The sequence below is a fragment of the Staurois parvus genome, unplaced genomic scaffold (genome assembly GCF_062004578.1).
Source record: "Staurois parvus isolate SC_StPar_1 unplaced genomic scaffold, SC_StPar_1.0 ptg000148l, whole genome shotgun sequence".
NCBI classification, from domain to species: Eukaryota; Metazoa; Chordata; class Amphibia; order Anura; family Ranidae; genus Staurois; species Staurois parvus.
Genome location: NW_028317944.1, coordinates 218,881 through 235,786, shown reverse-complemented (window position 1 = coordinate 235,786; position 16,906 = coordinate 218,881). Strand labels below are relative to the sequence as shown.

General features: G+C 42.0%; 1 protein-coding gene across 1 annotated transcript in view; it reads right to left on the bottom strand.

Annotated features, from left to right (window-relative positions):
• The window catches only part of LOC149464696 (ATP-binding cassette sub-family A member 13-like), a 594,838-nt gene that overhangs the window by 494,383 nt on the left and 83,549 nt on the right, over window positions 1–16,906 (bottom strand). Inside the window, exon 13 of the mRNA XM_089674212.1 lies at window positions 16,371–16,589. Within this exon, the coding sequence (XP_089530338.1) occupies window positions 16,371–16,589 (219 nt within the window). The remainder of the gene's footprint in view (window positions 1–16,370; window positions 16,590–16,906) is intronic.

Sequence of the window (16,906 nt, the reverse complement as noted above, 5' to 3'; positions counted from 1 at the left end):
GGGCTGAATTTTGTGGAGCAAAATTCAATGTCACGCCGAGGAACACAAAGTGTATTGTCATTGAAATGCATAAATTGTATTATATTCTCATATCTATGCCTGGCGTGCCAGCACAGAACACAGGCATATGAATCAGGTCTGTGGACCAATACAACTAATTTTTTTTTAGTAGTGCCCATGTTGAGGGTTAGGCCCAAAAAAACTTTACATTCGGAAACCGTAATAGGTTTCCATGCATATGGTCTGGCAAGGTTTGAATTTGGGTTGGCGGTGATAAATTATTGTGCATATAAATTGCTTTGATACACAATCAATGTATGCAGATCATCAATGAAAAACATCTCCAAAAAATCAAGGGGAGTAGTTAAATTTGCTGTTTCCACCTGAATTCCAGATTGGGCAGTGAATGGGGGAAGTACGAGTGATGCAGAATTTGTAGGCTGCCAATCACAATTTGCAAGCACATCTGGAAGGACACTATGGGCTCTATGGGCCAGTGTTCAAATTCTTGGTGGCTGCAGGATACTACTTGTGCTAGCCACCACACCAGCTTGTACTGAACTTATGGGACTCGCTATGTAACCAAGTGATACTGCAGTACTGGTATGTATAAAACCAGGATGTACTAGGCCACTGGTGCTTGCCAGTTCACCAAAAGGTTGAGCGGAACTAGTACTGGTTCTCTGCTACATATGAAAATCATCATGCAATTGTACCTCCGCAGTCTGGGGTCGGGTACGCCTGACCTTAGCAGAGACCTCTACTCCATCGTCTGAGCTATCTGTCAGGGTGCCACTGCTGTCTACAGGTTCATATTCTGAGGCAGATTCTGTCAGGGAGGCTTCCCCTTCACTCTCATCTGACATGGTCAGAATCCTGTAGGCCTCTTTACTAGATTATCTTTCGTTGGACATTTTGGCCAATAAATGTTCAGGTACCTAGTGTGATTCACGGGAAAAAGAGCACCTGGCTGTCAAGGACTGCTTAAACCACTACGAAAAACTTTACCTGCAAGTGTTAGCAGAGATCAGGCCTGATTCTGCTAACACTGTAGTTTTGTGTGCAATGTATGAAGTGACCGTAAACTATTGACACTGTACTTGCAGGGGGAGAAAGGGGGTGAGTGTAGGGGCTAAATGCAGGTGCTGGCAGGTGCCAGGGCTGATCCTGCTAATGCTGTGTTTTTGGGGACACTATACTTTTGTGAATGCTGGTATAGTGCTGATCTGATCAAATATTGATCAGTTCAGACACTATACTGGCAATGAAGGTTTGTGTATGTGAGCATGTTCCTGGCAATCAAAGGGTTAAATGTGATGACTGATGTAGTGGCGAGCAATCTGACGCTATCTGGGAGGGACGCTAACACTATCTGAAGTCACCAGTGACACTAACACAGTGATCAGTAAAAAAATCTGTACACTGTATTAATGACACTGGTGACAGGGCAGTGAAGGGGTTAACTGGGGGGGGGGGCGATCAGGGGGTTAAATGTGACCTATCAGTGATTTTACTGTAATTGTGTAGTGCTTTTATTCACATATATCTGCTTTCTTCTCTCTCTGGAACGGAATGTGCCCAGGGAGAGAAGAATGCATAATTTCCTGTACCTGTGTAAATGTAAACACAGATACAGGAATATCAGGGATTAATCAACAGATCTAGGCTGAACATCACTGGCCTGAATCTACTGATTGTTTGGTTGGGCACCAAATCACTGCTCCTCCGGGTCAGCGGAAATGCACGCACGAGCCCCCAGCCCGTGATCATGGTGGGAGTGCAAATCACGTATATGTACACGTGATTTTGTGCAGTGAGCCCGCCCTGTAGCAGTAATTCTGCTAGAGGGTGGAGCTAAAGTGGTTAATGTGATGTAATCATGTGTATAAAAAACTTTAAATGTGCCGAATAAACAGAACAGTTATTTGGAAGATGTTGAATGTATCTTTTTGTGTGTTCCCTACTGCACTATTTTTTATTCATTTGGAATCACTAATCAATATGAAGATAGGAGCAGGGACGGACTGACCATTTGGAAACTCGGGCACTGCCCCAAGGCCCGGGGTCAGTAGGGGGCCCCATGAGATGTCCCTGGTACCTTTTTCATAGGCTTTTTTGAGTTTGGGCAAGGACACAGGGGCCCCATGAGTTGTCAGTCTGCCCCTGGTACCTCCTCATCAGGGGCGGACTGACCATTTGGAAACTCGGGCACTGCCCGAGGGCCCGGGGTCAGTAGGGGGCCCCATGAGATGCCCCTGGTACCTTTCTCATAGACTTTTTTGAGTTTGGGCAAGGACACAGGGGCCTCATGATCCCCTATTGCCCAGGGGCCCCATGAATTGTCAGTCCGCCCCTGAATAGGAGTTGCCTATCTATAAAATTTGAGTGTTAATTTCCAGAACAATAATAATAATTAAAAAAAAAGGTGCATTCAACACACTTTTGCATTTAGGTCTGCAACAGTGATTAGTGCATCACAAGCGCAATGCACAGGCTCTTACTAACTCTTCCCCCAGGCTCAGGTGCAAATAGAAAGACAGGCCTGGCTGTAAGAAGTGCCACTGAAATACAGTGATGAGGGAGGAGGGATCACTGCTCTCCACATGTTGCACAGTATCTGTTACTATGGGACTAAAACATTGGATGACTGCTAAATTCAAAATGCAACACATTTCTTTATGCAGAAGAACTACATGATTCAGGAAAGGTAGGTGTAGGTGTGTGTGTGGAGGGGGAGGGGAGGGGGGGGGTTGCATAATGAGATCATGTTTCCAGTTTTTTCTAAATATGGGTGTATCAGGGTCCAATCAAATAGAAGCTTGAAAGAGGTATTTAGCACATAGATTGCTATTGGTTACCTCAGGATATATACAGTCATAGTCAAAAATATTGGCACCCCAGATAATGCACCACTTCACCCAGAAAATAGTTGCAATTACAAATGTTTAGGCATTCTCATGTTTATTTCTTTTGTTTGTATTGGTATGACACAAAAAAGTGAAGAAACAAAAAGCCAAAAAAAAAAAAACAATGATCTGGCCCCCCTAATCATTCTCCAAAAAAGTTTAAAAAGTGAATAAAAACAGTTTTTGGCAAGTCCTTTAATAAAAAACAAACGAAAAAAAAATTGTCTCTTGAAGTAGATCCAACGTTAATCGTGAGGAACGCTGACCCGAAGAAAAAAAATAGTTACTCTCCCGACGTAAAGTTCTGCCGCCTGACAGCTCTTAACAAAGATAAGGGGCAGGGCTGCCCAATGGTGTCCCAGGTTTTTCATTTAGTTTAAATAAAAAACCTGTTGTGTTTTATGCACTTTTGACATGGTTTTGGTGAATGAGTAGGGGTACTATGTACCCCATTCTCATTCACATGGGGGGGTCAGGATCCCTTGTTAAAGGGGCTTCCAGATTCCTATAACTCACCCCCCCCGCAGAACCCCACAACCACAGACCAGGGTTGTGGGGAAGAGGCCCTTGTCCTTGTCAACATGGGTACAAGGTGCTTTGGGGGGAGCTTCCTGCCCCAAAGCACCCCCCATGTTGAAGGCATGTGGCCTGGTGTGGTTCAGGAGGATGGTTCCTGACCTGCCAGGCTGCATGCTCAGATAAGAATCTGGTTTGGATTTTGGGGGGAACCCCACGGCACTTTTTTTTTTTATTTGCGTGGGGTGCCTGCAATAGATTTATACAGTATTCAGCTGTCAGCGGGGAACCCCACTGATGGCCGGTGACTCATCGGTTGTTGAGGACACAAGGCCGCCCGCTCCTTAACAACCATGTTGTTTACTGGTTGTTGAGGACTACTAGCTGCCTGTTCCTTGATAACCAGTCACACAAAAAAAGCAAAATCCATAAAAAATAGCATCAAAAACTGATGTGAAAAAAATGCACCTGTAAAATGCATCAACCACAATCTTCACAGATGTGAACCTAGCCTTAAAACAGGCAGACATAAAAGAGAGAGAATAAATTTTGCCGCTATACAAAAGTAAAATTTCAATTTAATTTTCATTTGGACACCACCGCCCACACAAATCATCATGGAACAGGAACTAAACTACTTAGAATATGAATTACCTCAGCTATGGGGAAATAATAACTGAACTGTACGTATTTACCTTTAAGAAGAAGTGAATAAATGGATATGAGCATTTTTGAATACATATAAGAGTGGTCCATATAGTAAACTTAGGTGAACGTGCTTTACTGAAAGATATGCAAGGACATGCAACCAAAGCAAAAGAGGTTTGACCTCTTTGTCCAAAAAAAGCTTTTTTTATGCATTGTCAAACTTATGGAAATACAGGTTCCAAGAACATAGTATGGAAAAAATAGAAACTGCAGCTTCAATTCACAAAGTTAACTAACACAGTTAAGAAGTTAGGTGCGATCCCAAGCCTATACTGGCCAACCATGTTTTTTTTTTAATGAAGAAGAGACCAGGTGTGGGTCGAAGAAGAAAGAAGACTCATACGGATTACGATTTTTTTAAATGTGTGCTTATGAACTGGACCAAAAGAAGGTCATTCTTTATTTACAATTACTTCTCCTGTAATGTTGTAACCAAAAGTGTTTACTTGATGGAGACCATGGGACTTCACATTTTACAGACAATGTATAGGAAAGTAGATAGGATAGTATTGGATTACTTCTTCTGATTACTGCACCACCTTTTAGATCTTGTGTGGAAAGGCCCAATGTCCATCAACACCAGGCTGTTTAAGGGAAGAACCATTTTTGTAGCCCCCTCTTTTGAATACTCCACCCAATGCTAATGAACGCATAGACTGATATTAACCTCCCTGGTGGTATTCCCGAGTGTAGCTCGGGGTAAAGTTTCAGTACCACAAGCGGTAACCACGAGCTACACTCGGGCTTACCATGTGGCGTTGCTCTGGGATCCCTCGATCACTTACCTTGTCCTGCGCTCCCGCGATGTCCCTCCTGCAGCGTCCCCTGTAATGTTCTCCGGCGGATGCCAGCATCTGTCATCTGGGTTCAGTCCCCTGCGAGCGTCGGGACGTACGGGGGACGGAACGGTGGGAAATTTGAAAATTACATATTGTGACATTCACTCAACACACTAAAATAACATAGTAAAACATTCCTGTATCAACCCATTTCACATACATTTTGTCCCGAGTACTTTGTCCTGTGCCCTGCATTTTTATTGTTCTTTCTGCCTGGAAACTGCGCTCTATTTCAAATTTCAGTGTTTTTGGTTTGATTATATTATTGAAATAAATTTATTATTATATTATTATTTTTTATGATTATTTATTAAATTATAATTTATGATTTTGTGTTTCAAATTTTAACATACCCGGGATGTTTACTAGACTCTTGTTCTGACAGATTTCAGTGAGTTATTCCTACAAATTACAGGCCTACAATAAAAAAAATACATATTTCCATGCAAAAAAATGTACCGCTTTGAGCACAGAAATATGGACATAATCAGACCGCTAGGGAGGTTAAGCAGAGCGTTTGCACACTTTTGGTCCTATTCTTAGGAAGATACAGTCTAGAATCTGCTGTGCCAGACCAAGTATCTTTTTTTTATGATGGGGGTCACGCTTTCATTTTGTTAAATGTTTATAACATGCATTTCTCAGCTAAAAAAATTAAAAATCAATCTCAGAGGTGGTTTAGTTCTAATGCTGAAAAGGAGAAGCAGGCATTTGTGATATGTCAGTTATAGGTGGGAGTTTGATGGGTTTACTCTGCTCAAAACAACAATATGAAGTGTGACTTTTAGACCCAAAATGATAATCAGTGTCACTGGATAAAACCTTGATTATAAAAGAAAAACTGTAACTAGCACCATTTTTTTCCAGGGTCAAGGTTTGAAGCATACTGGCCAGTGCCTGCAGAAGTAAATGTCTGGGGAGCCTGAGCCTGCACACACACTAAGCCAAAAAAATGTCCCAGTGCAAAAAAACAACCACAAATGCATTATAGTCCACTTGTGTGGTGATGAGAATTTAGATAAATCAACAGGTAGTGATAGGTAATCAAGACATCCATAAATAGCAATACCAGACAAGAGTTCACCCATATACAGCCAGATGAAGTCTGTCAGATGTCCACTGCAGCTGATCAAAAATTAAGAAGTGAGCCTAGTGTGCAGCCACTTTAATTTCCTGACATACAAGCTGCCCAACCATCACTGGTATGCCAGGTGAAGGAACTCCATTCTGTACTGAAAACAGTAGCTTTAATATGGCTTCTGGAACCAGTCCCAGCTGCTGTTTCACCTCTCTGTTTATTGTACATGTAAGTGGTCATGTTGTTTTGGTTTTATTGTAATAAAACTACTATTTTTCAATATGGTTTGGAGTTCTTTCAACTGTTATGCCAGTGATTCTTGTGTGACTTTTCGTTCATGAAATGGAAGTGGCACACTAGCCTTGCTTTGATCGGCTGCAGTGGACATCTGACAGACTTCATCTGGCTGTAAAAGGGTGAACTCTTGTCTCGTTTTACTAATTATGGATGTCTTGATTACCTATCACCAACTGTTGGTTTATCTATCTTCTCAAAAACACGCAAGAGGACTATAATGCATTTGGGGTTCTTTTTTGCGCTAGACAAATTTTTGGTTTAGTAAACCTTGACTTTGGGCTGCTATAAATTGTATAAAATTATGAAGAGGAATGTGTGTCATAAGCGTTTACCATTAACACCGTTAACACAGACAAATTAAATAAAAACACATGTAATCTAAATGACTGATCCACTACTGAAATGATAAGATAAGCCAGATATTATTCAAAAGTGGAATATGCAGGGGTGGACTGACCATTTGGAAACTCGGGCACTGCCCGAGGGCCCGGGGTCAGTAGGGGGCCCCATGAGATGCCCCTGGTACCTTTTTCATAGGCTTTTTTTGAGTTTGGGCAAGGACACATGGGGCCCATGATCCCCTATTGCCTGGGGGCCCCATGAGTTGTCAGTCCACCCCTAGGAATATGTATCTGTCTTTCTTTGTATTCTCAATGTGAAGGCATATGATGCAATCAATGATATGACATTAAGTCCACCACATAGCAGTTTTTTACTGTTTAGAATAAACAGGTGATTCAATGGAATAGGAATTCCCGTACAATCTTGAATTGCTTAATTCCCCACAGCTGTAATAAAGCCCCTGCTTCCCAGATCGACAACATGCAGTTTATAATCCTTAGATTAAAAGCATAAAAACGGCATGTTCTCCAAGCAAGTGTTAATAGAAAATCTGCATAGTATTGTGGGAATTTTTATTCCGATGATATGATGAAAAACTGAACAAAAGTCAGCCAGCTGTATAAATGAGTGCACTGCAGAGCTAGTTGAAAACAGGTGGAAACATTGCAGTCTTTGTTACACGTCAAGGCTAAAAGTACAGCCCTTATGGGTATAATGTATTCACGGACTGAGGTTTTTTTGAATGCTGTTTATTCCTGTAATAAAGTTGCTTTTTCACTACAAGTTTTTCAAATTTAAAAATTATATATCTCATTCAGTGGTCCACGGGATAATCTTGATGCAGTAAGCTGTTGTTGAGTGACGCTGCAAAGATCACCTTGAAGCAGCTACTGCTGTCACTTGGCTGTATCCTTGTCAACAGCCCAATAGTCAATGTAAGAACATATGATGTCTGGACAACTAGTTCCAGTTTTTAATCGATTACTGGCAATTAGCATTTTTACCTCGAGAAGAAGTCGGAAGTGCCGAAACGCGTCAGTCCGTGAGGTCAGACGCAAAACCAGAAGGAGCAGCGCGGCCATTTTTAATGTTGGTTTCTGAATAGGATGGACGGTTATATCTATCTATATGTAAGCAGTTATTAAAATTTTGTATTATTATTCATTTACTCCACTGAGTTTTGTCTTCTCTGCCCTGTGAGGCAACTGTCAGGGCAGGGCTGTGGAACGGACAGGTAGGCCTAGTGGCAGGGTAACGCACTGGCTGACGACAACCACCACCAACAGACCGAAGTCCCTCAGGGCGCGGAGTCTAAGTCCCAGGCTGCCCTTCACCAGGGCCCCTGATGGTGGGGATGGACTTGACGCAGCCAGGAACCAGGTCGCGGCCCCCAAGACACCCCGGCTGCAGTAATGGCCGCCGCCAATGGCGTGTAGCTGGTGAGAATGACAATAGCGTAGTCAGGCAAGCCGGGTCGACAACAACGGGACAAAACGGTACAGAACAGTAGACAGAGAATAACAGGTCACGGGCCGGGTTCAGCAACGGAAGGTCAGATCGAAGGAAAACACAGAGAATGGTCTTAGTCACAAGCCGAGTCAGATACCAGAAGAGTCACAAGCGTATACACAGAGCTGTAGCAAGACAAAGACACAAGACACAAGTGCAAAGAGCATGTGCGGATCACAGGCTTATACGTACTCAGCCACACCCCTCTGGGGGATGGACCTCAGAGACCTGAAGGCATAAAAGATTCCCACCATGCTCAGCAGAAATCCAAGATGGATGCCAGCACATTGAGTAACATAACCTCTGGGAAAAGGTAGAACCTTGACAGCAATGAGCATTTTTACCTCGAGAAAAAGTCGGAAGTGACGAAACGCGCCAACCGTGACGTCAGACGCAAAACCGGAAGGAGCAGCGTGGCCATCTTTGATGTTGGTTTCTGAATAGGATGGACGGTTATATCTATCTATATGTAAGCAGTTATTAAAATTTTGTATTATTATTCATTTACTCCACTGAGTTTTGTCTTCTCTGCCCTGTGAGGAGCGGGGAGGATTTCATTGGATATTCCCACAAGAGGAAAGTTGATTATCACTTTGGAGTGTTTGAAACGCCTGTGCAAGCTGTAAGAGGGTAATAGCATGTTATCCTACCAGAGTGGTGGCACCATTTTGGATTAGTGCACTTAATCACTAGTTGTATTGTTGGATTTGCTGTGATTTCACTTGTTGGAGTGATTTATACACTTTATCACGAGTTTAGTTTTTGTGAACTATACCAACCTCACGAGTGGGGTATATAGGTGGGTGCACTTCATACACATTGTTTATTTGCAATATTGTATAATTTGGGATATATTTATTTCATTTATATATATTTTTTTTTTCTCCTGTCACGAGTGGTTTTTGCATGACATCACAGATTATTATATTATTTAAAAGATAATGCACTATATTTAGTTTAATTTTTTTTTTAGGTATCTTGGACTTGAAGTGGCAAATTGGATATTCATCACGTTTGGAAGATTGAATAGTGTGGACATTTTGTGGACTTTTTAATGTGGATATTTCTTTGAATTTATTTGGGGAATCTGTAGTAAAAGAAGAATTGGAGCTTTGGGGAAGGATTGTAGAAAAGGTTTATGAAACTAGTTCCAGTTTTTAATTGATTCCTGGCAATGAGCATTTTTACATTTTGTTTTCTATTATATAAAATGTGGTACTGAGACCAGTTTGAGTGTAGTGGGTTTCAGAATTGTATAATAGTACCCTTATATTAGTAATTAACTCCCAGATTAAAAAAAAAACAAAAAAACCTTATGCCCACTTTGTTAGTATTATACAGTATTTCACAACCTGCATACATTCCTATCTACTCAATGTTAGTTTACCACAATACATAATATCAAAAATTAATAAAATAGGAGTTCATACTGCTACCTAATTATTAAAAAATACCAAACATCTACAAATAGAACATATACTATATTGAAGGAGATTGGAACACCTGAATTCAATGATTTGGAGGGGTGTCCCAATACTTTTGGCACAGGTGTACAAAATCAAGCACGTAGGAATGCAGACTGCTTCTACAAACATTTGTGAAAGAATGGGTCACTCTAAGGAGATCGGTGAACTCAAGCATGGTCCCGTGATAGGTTGCCACCTGTCCAATAAGTCCATCTGTGAAATTTCCTTGCTGCTAAATATTCCACAGTCAACTGTTAGTGGTATTATAACAAAATTGAGACAACTGGGAACAACAGCAACTCAGCCACTAAATGGTAGGCCACGGAAAATGACAGAGCAGGGTCAGAGCATGCTGAAGAGCACAGTGAGCAGAAGTCGCTAACTGTCTGCAGAGTCAATAGCTAAAGATCTCCAAGCTTTGTGTGGCCTTCAGATTAGCACAACAATGAGTAGAGAGCTTCATTTAATGGGTTTTCATGGCTGAGCAGCTGCATCCAAACCTTACATCACCAAGTGCAATGCAAAGCGTCAGATGCAGTGGTGTAAAGCAGGCCGCCACTGGGCTCTAGAGCAGTGGCGATGTCTTTTCTGAAGTGACTAATCACGCTTCTCTGTCTGGCAGTCTGATGGATGTGTCTGGGTTTGGTAGTTACCAGGAGAATGGTACTTTCCTGACTGCATTGTGCCAAGTGTAAAGTTTGGGGGGGGGATTATGGTGTGGGGTTTGTCTTTCAGAGGTTGGACTTGGCCCCTTAGTTCCAGTGAAGGAAACTCTTAAGCTGACAGCATACCAAGAACATTTTGGACAATTTCATGCTCCAACTTTGTGGGAACAATTTGGGGATGGCGCCTTCCTGTTCCAACATAACTGTGCACCAGTGCACAAAGCAAGGTCCATAAAGACATGGATAAGCTAGTTTGGGGTGGAGGAACTTGACTGGCCTGACCTCAACCCAATAGAACACCTTTGGGATGAATTAGACTGAGAGTCAGGCCTTCTCGTCCAACATCAGTGCCTGACCTCACAAATGCACTTCTGGAAGAATGGTCAAAAATTCCCATAGACACACTCCTAAACTTTGTGGAAAGCCTTCCCAGAAGAGTTGAAGCTGTCACAGCTGCAAAGGGTGGGCCAACTCAATATTGAACCCTATGGAGTAAGAATGGGATGCCATTAAAGTTCATGCCCTTGTAAAGGCAGGCGTCCCAATAAGTTTGGCAATATAATGTATATTTGGCAGCTATAGCCAAAAATTACTACCAACAGATATCATTACAAATCTTATTTATTACTTCTCATGTGAAATGACATACAAATAACATATACAGTAAATACACCCGAAAAGCATGTACAGTAAATACACCCGAAAAGCATGTCCAGTAAATACACCCGAAAAAATACTAAACGTCAGGTTCAGAGACTGGTAAAGTATATATTGTATATATGTATATATATATATATATATATATATATATATATTGTGGGAACTAGCATCAAGTGGTTGAGTTTTTTTTAAAGCACACAGCAACTCGTTTCTTCTTTTTAAAGGCCTTTTTGACCAATTTTATTTAAAAGAAAGTTCAATAACGTGTTTCCCGTGCAGGGGTGTTCACCATCAAAACAAACAAAACAAGGTTTTGGCTTTATCAGCCCTGCTAATTAGCAGTACCTCTATTTATATGGGTCTCCCAGACTACTGGCTTGTCCCAGCACACCGCAGTTGGACTCCTTGTATGCACACAGCCTCCTTCCAAAATATGGCTTTTTGCACACAGCTATCAACCACTTGCACACAGCTCGTAGCTCCTTGCTGCTCTGGCTTCCACCTCTCCTAGGTGGAGCCCTCCTGACTCCTGGCAATGACCTCCTGTCTGCCAGGGTGGAGCCCAGAATCATAGTTAGGCCTCTACAAAAAGCCTGCACACACCTGTGCAATCAGTGTGCTGGCTGCTTTCAAAACATGGACCCAGGATTGGAGATTTCATCCCTCCCAAATCACTTAGAAATCTCCAGGCCACATGTCCCAAAACAGGCTTTACAAACCAAAGAGGAAACTGATAAACCAGTTTCCTCTGCATTAAGAGAACTGCCTGGAGCCCCTCAACCTGTATGGTTGAGAATCCTGGGATATAACCTTGATTTTCACAGTGGCAAGATACTGCACTGCCACTATATACAGTATATATATATATATATATTTCATACAGTATCTCACAGAAGTGAGTACACCCTCACATTTTTGTAAATATTTTATTCTATCTTTTCATGTGATGACACTGAAGAAATGACACTTTGCTACAATACAAAGTAGTGAGTGTACGGCTTGTATAACAGTGTAAATCTGATGTCCCCTCAAAATAACTCAAAACACAGCCGTTAATGTCTAAACTGCTGCCAACAAACGTGAGTACACCCCTAAGTGAAAATGTCCAAATTGGGCCCAATTAGCCATTTTCCCTCCCCGGTGTCATGTGACTCGTTAGTGTCAAATATTTACAAAAATGTGACAGGTGGACTCACTTCTGTGAGATATATATATATACACATATATAGGCACATTCCTCACCCCAGACACCACCAAACAACTCGTACACTCCCTCATCATCTCACGCCTGGACTATTGCAATTCCCTTCTCACTGGCCTACCCAAACGAATGCTATCCCCACTCCAGTCGATCCTAAACTCCGCGGCTAGATTCATCCACGTCACCAATCGCTCCACATCTGCCTCCTTCCTCTGCCAATCCCTTCATTGGCTCCCGATTGCCCAACGCATCAAGTTTAAACTGCTAACTCTGACCTACAAAGCCATTCACAACGCCGCCCCAAACTACATAACTGACCTGATACCCAAATACCACCCTACCCGTGCCCTCCGCTCCTCACAGGACCTCCTACTCTCTAGCTCCCTGGTCTCCTCCTCTCACGCCCGATTGCAGGACTTCTCTAGGACTTCCCCCATCCTCTGGAACTCCCTACCCCAATCCATCAGACTGTCACCCACCCTCCTCCCCTTCAGGCGCACCCTGAAAACCCTCCTCTTCAGGGAAGCCTACCCCAACCTCACCTAACACCTGACCTCACCTAACAACCTCCTCCACTCCTCCCACCACTCCATCCCCCACAGCCATCTCCTCCTTTATCACCTTCCCCTCCTTCCTAGATTGTAAGCTCGAAATAGCAGGGCCCTCGAACTCCTCGTGTATTGTATTGTTACTGTCTTGTCTCATGTTCTGTCCCCCTTGCTACTGTACAGCGCTGAGCAAACCCTTTGGCGCTATATAAATACTGTATAATAATAATAATAATAATAATAATATACATACACACAGCATATATGTGTAGCTTTACATGTAATATATTGTTTCATACCCAAATCATTAATTCATATACTGGTGAGAAGTCTCAAGAAAATAGGGACAGCAATAGAAAGATATATAAATGTTGCAGTTTTCAAATGGTTTACCAGGTTATGGCAAACAGCCGGATTTCTTCTGAAAGCGGTCCTAGTGGTCCTGCCTGCTGGAGGTGGAGGTGATGAAAGACTCTTTGGGCTTTGATCGCCTCTATCATGATGGAAGACAAGAGCAACATCATGACATTCCTTCCAGTAGGTGGCAGAAGTAAACACATTTTTTCTCTTTTTTTAAAGCAAAAGCTTTTTTTAATATTTTGCTTTTAAAGGTAAAGAAGTGATTTGGGGTCTTTTTGACCACAGATCTCTTCCTAAATAGGACATGTCATGCATATTTATATTACAATCAATGTTTACATTGCCTGTAATAGGGCTAAAAGTGATTTAAAAAAATTAAAGGGACAGTGTAAAAAATAAATAAAAATCTAAAGCACCCCATCCCACCATGCTCGCAAGCATATGTAAGTCACGCATGCATATTTAAACGATGTTCACAGCACACATGTGAGGTACCACCATGAACAGAGTGAGAGCAATAATTTAGCACTAGAATTTCCTCTGTAACTCTAAACAGGTAATCTGTAAACATTTTTAAAGTGTTGCCTATGGAGATTTTTAAGTACCGTCATTTGTCGCCATTCCATGAGCATGCGCAATTTTAAAGCAAGACATGTTTGGTATCTATTTACTCGCCATAGCATCCTCTTTCATATTTCCAGATAAATTGGGGTATATATTGTGTTTTATTTTTTTTAATTCACAAAAGTGTATTATCTCCAAAATAAATTGAGTTTGAAAAAACACTGCGCAAATACCATATGACATAAAAAATTGCAATGATCCCCATTTCATTCTCTAGGGTCTTTCCCCAAAAAAAAAAATTATATATATATATATATATATATATATATATATATATATGTTGTGCATCTCCACGCCCCCATCTTATTGCCAAAAGGAGGAATTGCTTATTTAATACGCTTACATTAAAAGCCTAAGAAAGGTAATAGCTGATTATGCCTCAGAAATAACTTTTTTTTAACAATAATAATTATTGTTAATATTGCCATACTAACCTTTCCAGGTTATGAATTTCACAATAAAACTCATACCTGTATAACAGACATGCTGCCCCTGATATGTGTGAGAAACCCATAGACTATAAAGAGGACTTTCAGATAATATGGAGATATATTTTTATCTTTTATATATTTTTATTTTATTTTTTTTTGTATCACAAACAGAGAACAATTAGATATGGATAATATATCCCCTACCTGCACATTAGAGATAGGCAAACATCTTGAAATCTACTCCAGGAACATTCTGGGATATGAAGAATTTTTTCCTGTGTGGTAAGTCTACCTGAACACAATGACATTATTCCTCATTTCCCAATTGATTGAAATATTTGTTCCATAACATAACACATTTAGCTATCAGCCAACAGAAAAAAACCCAGTCATCTTGGATAGAGATGATGATGTATATGTATCTGGACAGATGTCTGGGGGTAAAGTTCATTTTTAAACAGAATTTTACAGCTGCTATCTAGGGTTTGCTAAAGAGATGTGACAGGTGAAAAAGGGTAATAAAGAGATTACAAAAACCTCTATCAATTGGTACTGAAAAATAAGGCTCTGCAGGAGTCAGCCTAAAGAAAAATCTTTATGGTGTATTATTAGGGAAAATGCCTTTACTGGTTTTCAAATAGCCAGCCAATGAAGTGGCTCTTAGCTTCTGCTGTGTTAAATTTCCATAACAGCATATTTGCTGAAATTTTGTCATTATTAATGGCAAACTTGGGTTCCAGTTATGATTTTATAGCGAACATAAAGATGGCAGACACTGTTGACCACCCTCTCCTCCTTGCCAAACTGCACTCCCTTGGCATCAAGGACGCTGCTCTCTCCTGGTTCTCCTCCTACCTTTCCCAACGCTCCTTCAGCGTCACCTACAACACTGCCACCTCCCCCTCCCTCCCCCTCTCTGTCGGGGTCCCCCAAGGCTCTGTCCTTGGGCCCCTCCTCTTCTCCATCTATACCTCCTCCCTTGGCAAACTTATTCACTCCCACGGCTTCAATTACCACCTCTATGCCGACGACACCCAAATTTACCTCTCCACCCCCACCTCACCCCCTTATTCTCTGCCCGCATCGCCCACCTCCTAAACGACATATCAGACTGGATGTCGATCTATTTCCTCAAACTCAACCTATCCAAAACCGAGCTCCTGGTCTTCCCCCCACCCCGTGCCCCCCCCATCGTCTCCATCACTACTAACAACGCCACCATCTCTCCCACCCCACACGCCAAAGTCCTGGGTGTCACCCTGGACTCCCACCTCTCCTTCCTACCCCACATCCAACTGCTTTCTATATTTTGCAGGCTCCACCTCCGCAACACCTCCAAGATACGCACATTCCTCACCCCAGACACCACCAAACAACTCGTACACTCCCTTATCATCTCACGCCTGGGCTATTGCAACTCCCTTCTCACTGGCCTACCCAAAAGAGCGCTATCCCCACTCCAGTCGATCCTAAACTCAGCGGCTAGACTCATCCACCTCACCAACCGCTCCACATCTGCCTCCCCCCTCTGCCAATCCCTTCATTGGCTCCCGATTGCCCAATGCATCAAATTCAAACTGCTAACTCTGACCTACAAAGCCATTCACAATGCCGCCCCAAACTACATAACTGACATGATACCCAAATACTACCCTACCCGTGCCCTCTGCTCCTCACAGGACCTCCTACTCTCTAGCTCCCTGGTCTCCTCCTCCCACGCACGATTGCAGGACTTCTCCAGGACTTCCCCCATCCTCTGGAACTCCCTACCCAATCCATCAGACTGTCGCCTACTCTCCTCACCTTCAGGCGCACCCTGAAAACCCTCCTCTTCAGGGAAGCCTACCCCAACCTCACCTAACACCCGACCTCACCTAACAACTAACCTCCTCCACTCCTCCCGCCTCTCCATCCCCCATAGCCTCCTCCTGTGCCACCTTCCCCTCCCTCCTAGATTGTAAGCTCGAAAGAGCAGGGCCCTCGAACCCCTCGTGTATTGTATTGTACTGTATTGTCTCATGTTCTGTCCCCCTTGCTACTGTACAGCGCTGAGCATACCCTTTGGCGCTATATAAATACTGTATAATAATAATAATGGCAGAACGTTTCTACAACAAACTCCTGAAAGTACAAAAATGTCTAGTTAAAGCTTTTTGGTGCATACCAGAATTGTTTATCTATACTGTGATTAAATGCTTAAATCAATTGAATTATACTGACTGTTCAACTTCTCTTTCGAGTTTGTTCTTGGTCCAGGAAGGTGTTTTCAGGGCTCCAAATAAAATAAGATGTTCTTTAACTGTTAAATAGTCAAAAAGGACATCATATTGTGGACAAACACCCATTTCCTTTCTAATAGCCATAAGTTCCGTTTGCATATCTCTTCCATTAACAAAGATTTTTCCACTGGTAGGCAAGTATAAACTACTCAACATGGACCTGAAAAAAAGAAAATATCTTGAATTTATATTCTGTTCACCATCACACAGTATATCAATTAAAAATGATTGTTTAGTTGTTTCTAACTACATATATTCAAATTACAGTATTTCAACACAATTGTGTATATGTGGCTTCTTATACATTTACAGAACAGTTTATTAGAAACACATGTACACTCTGCTTATTCCTGCAATTATCATATCAGCTGATCATGTGATAGCAGGGCAATGCATAAAATCATGCAGATACAGGTCGGGAGTAGGGAGGGATGAGCTGCGGGGGCACAGTGATGTTAAGCTATTCACCGGAATCTA